The 4,328-nt window shown below is 29.8% G+C and overlaps 1 protein-coding gene across 1 annotated transcript; it reads left to right on the top strand.

Annotated features, from left to right (window-relative positions):
* The first annotated feature begins 931 nt into the window (after positions 1–931).
* Positions 932–3,144, top strand: LOC123298438 (golgin subfamily A member 6-like protein 22). Its single transcript, XM_044880436.1, has 2 exons — positions 932–1,216; positions 1,859–3,144. Exons 1-2 carry the CDS (start codon positions 1,033–1,035, stop codon positions 3,037–3,039), a joined length of 1,365 nt encoding a protein of 454 aa, XP_044736371.1. The 5' UTR covers positions 932–1,032; the 3' UTR covers positions 3,040–3,144.
* The last annotated feature ends 1,184 nt before the right edge of the window (positions 3,145–4,328 follow it).

Genomic DNA, 4,328 nt, shown 5'->3' with positions numbered 1-4,328 from the left:
ATTACCACAGATTTTGGATGTCCCAGATAAAAGAAGACGAGGAATTCTATTTCGAATATCGATCCAAAATGATGTTTTCCAGTATTTGCGTTCGTTGAATCAATGAAAATACCTATATTAATTATCGTTTGTAGTTTTGATAATTTTTTCATTTTAGCCAATTCAAAATTTGTTGTTATGTACAAATTTTTTATTGGTGTGAAACATTCTTTGATTAAGATGAAACTTTACAATTTTTTAAGAATCCTCTTAAAAATTCAATGGTTGAAAAAAATTTATAAAGAAAAGCGGTTTTCTAGATAAGAATGGTTAAAATTATAATTTAATTTCAAGCACTGCGATTAAACCCTGTGAGAGTTGCCTGTAGTTATCTGCAATATAGGCTATGTGAAACAATGTCCCATGAAACATTGATGCATTTTCTCAATCATCTGAATCACTTCCCTACTTTAATTTACTATTCATTCGCTTGAATATTTTGCGTGATGATTCATTCGCTTGAATATTTTGCTGTAAAGAATATTAATACTTATTAAGAAAATGTCGACAACATGAAAATACAAATAATTCCCCATTTTATTTGTTTAGGATTAATAGCAAAAATTGTTTGAAAAAAATCTTTCATAAAATAAAATTATGTAATTGTTTGATTTATGGAAGTTCGTTAAGGTAAAAATTCAAAGAGAATTCATGAAAGTAAATAAAAAATTTAGTCTTAAAATAGTGGTAATTTTTCTTTTATTTATTTACATTTTTTTTATCCCGTAATACTGATATAAAAACGCAGTTTGATTAATTCAAATTTTCTGCTCGGTAGTCACTGTCGGTCTATGATTGCAAAAGCATGTTACTATGATTACGGTTTAATATTTATACTCAAAAATGGGGTAAATTATAAAGTTGACAAGTAATATAAAAAGAAAATAAAATTTGGTTAAACGGCTAAATCTGAAATACCTAACAAATTATCTTAAAAAGAATTTAACAACAAACGGTTTATCATCTACCCTGATTTGAACAAGTAGCATATCAATGCCTACTTCAAAGAAAGCTAAAAATATGCTGGAATCGTATAAAGAAAAAATCAGACGAGAATATTATGGAGGAGGTAAAGATTTAAAGCTAGAACGGAAAACTCTGCCTGGTAGCCTATCAACACTGCTTTTCCACGAGCGCCTACTACCAATCAAATCACAAATATCAGAGAAAGTTTCAAGTATGTTGCAAGTTCGGTTTAAATTATTTTTGTTATAAATTTCTTTCCTACCACTTAATTAAAGGAAATTTGATTATGATGAATATTATAGCCGCAAACGTCCGAAATATTCTTGTTTTTCAGAAGTGACTATTATCGTATCGAACGGGTAACCTCTCTTATATTATCTGGAATGTCGTCACTATTCTAACCGTACCTAATTTGTCAAAATTAGTTAAACTGTTTGGGATCAACAACCTAATAGCTATTATGAAGTTTAATCCTAATTCTGTGATTAGCCACGTTTGTAAGCCTACCTCATTAGAAACAATTTTATATAAGTTGCTAGCAATGTGTACAAAAGTATATATTTCGGAATCTTATCATATATAATATTGATTATTATGTAACACCAACTATCCTATATTACCGAACTGTCAACACGACATTTGTTAAAATCCGCCCAGACATGTTTTTCGACAGTGACACAGCTGAAAGGTCAACCATAGACATGGCAAACACGTAAATGCTCCGCTCGTCGGATAAAAAATATGACATTAAGTTGACAAGTTATTTGTAAATAAAATTAAACTTTGTGATAGCCTGAAACACATAAAACCCTAAATGAATCGAAAATTAAATAAAGATGTTTAACTTGAATAGGTAATCAATCAAAGAAAAGTAAAATTAAACAACAAATCCCTAAGTTTAATAACGAGAACGGTAAAAAGGAATCGTATAAAGACAAAACAAGAAAAGAATATTATGGGGTTGGTGGCATAGCTGAAAAAGATGATAAATTAACGAGAAATGTTTGCGAATGTGAGCAGGAAGAAAAATGTAAAAAAGATAAAGGCAAAAAGCAATCATATAAAGAAAAAATTAGGGGAGAATATTATGGGGTCGGTATTGCTGAAAAAAATGACAAATCTACGAGAAATGTTAGCGAATATGAACTGGAAGAAGAAGGTAAGCAAGAAAAAGGCAAAAAGGAATCATATAAAGAAAAAATTAGACAAGAATATTATGGGGTTAGTACAGTTGAAAAAAGTTACAAAACAACGAAAAATGTTAACCAATATGAACAGAAAGAAAAAGGTAAGAAAGAAAAAGGCAAAAAGGAATCATATAAAGAAAAAATTCGAAGAGAATATTATGGGGATAGTGCAGTTGAAAAAAATTACAAAACAACCAGAAATGTTAGCGAATGTGAACAGAAAGAAAAAGCTAAGAAAGAAAAAAGCAAAAAGGAATCATATAAAGAAAAAATCAGAAGAGAATATTATAAGATTAGTACAGTTGAAAAAAATTACAAAACAACGAGAAATGTAAGCGAATATGGACAGGCTTATCAACAAATGCGAGGGCAATCTCCAGAGAGCAGGAGAGTATTACAAGAGACAACAATTATGCCTGTTAGCTTATCAACAGTCACGCAAGGGAGGACAGACACAAAAATAGAGCAGTGGCAATCACCAGTTATGCTTTCGGAACAAGTGCAAGTGCCAGAGGTTTTCCACGAGAGCCTACCAGTTCAGCCGCGAGTACGATTAAAATCTAAAAAAGATTGGGAACTAGAAAAAAAACTGGAGAAAATGGTGAAAAAAGAAAAAGAACGAGAAGCAAAGTGGGAGAAAAAAGAAAGAGAACAAGAGGCAAAGTGGGAGAAAAAAGAGAAAGAACGAGAAGCAAAGCAAACAGAAAAGACCCCAAGAGTGAAATTGGTAGAGAAAAAGCAACAGCAATTGTCAGGAACAACTTCTTTACCTGATAGCATGTCAACACTTCTGGCAAAGAATAACTCAGGATGTTCTGGGAAGCAAAAAAAAGCAAGTCATTCATGAGATACCGGAGACTTCAGGTTATAGTCGGTGAAAAGTCTTATAGTCTATACAACGAATCTTTTTGATATTTATTTTATTGATGTATGTGTTATTTTTATATGGAAGCTTATCACAAAGATAACTTATATACGCATAAAATAACTGGAAAAGTTATCCATTTGATAATCTTTCAAGTAAAAATATGTCTACGTTTCTGAATATTGTATATAAAAAAATTATCAAAAATTGTTGAGATGGCACAGTTTAAAAAAAAAGAAATAAATCATGAAAAAAATTATTGGCTAGACAAGCTTCCTTTGATGCAATCTTTCACTACAAAAAATATATGTGGTCTCAATTGTGTATGCAAATCGTGTGTCAAAAATTTTTCCTCCATCAAAATCATAAAATTATCCAAATGTAAGATGAAAAATAAATTCTTGAAGTAACAATGTGAAAGTATTAACTAATGATAATATTATTATTTTTCAGATTCACAAATAACATAACACGATTATTTCAAATTGCTTAATATGTTGCGTATCACAGGGTTCAAGTTCAAACAGAAATAAAAATTATGAGATTTATGAAAATAGGAAGATAAAACAGTTAAAATTCATCACAACAAGTGAAATTTACAAAAAAAAACCTCCGACCAATTTTCCGAGTATGGAACCCTAAACTCGCAACATATTTAAGAACGATCTCCATTAAATAACCTTTCAAATGAAGTAAGGAAATCAAAAATAGTTCATCCATTTACTCGCTACGATACCACAGACAGACAAACAAACAAACAGACACACACACACATAGCGGTCAAACTAACATCCCTATTTTAGTTCGGGTGTTATAAAAGGTGTAAATTTCACATGTGAGAAAGTTGCGTTTCAAATTTTCTATTAACATCTTCTATTTCTTTTACCTTAAAATTTTGGGAAAGTTTAGAAATCCTGTATGTATAGTTTTAGCCAAAGCACAATACTTAATTTTCATTTCAAACTATAAAAATACATATTATCACGCCTAGTTTTGTAAGCACATACATTAGTCGAATTCCAAAACATACCCATTAGTTTGTTGAAATTTTTTTATGAATATTTAAAAATATTCCCAGAAGATTTTAATTTAATTCTTACGAGGGTACGAAATATAATTTCAATCATTAATTAATTTATTACTTTTTGTTGAACAAGAATTGTGGTTATTAAATGAAATAAATTTTTTAAATTAGATAGCTACAACAATAGTTCATTGGCCAATTTATTTACAATAATTAGTAAAATATACAGAGTGTTAAACGAAAAGTA

This window comes from Chrysoperla carnea, chromosome 4 (genome assembly GCF_905475395.1).
Source record: "Chrysoperla carnea chromosome 4, inChrCarn1.1, whole genome shotgun sequence".
NCBI lineage: Eukaryota > Metazoa > Arthropoda > Insecta > Neuroptera > Chrysopidae > Chrysoperla > Chrysoperla carnea.
The sequence above is the reverse complement of the archived record's forward strand: the minus strand, read 5'-3'. Positions and strand labels throughout refer to the sequence as shown.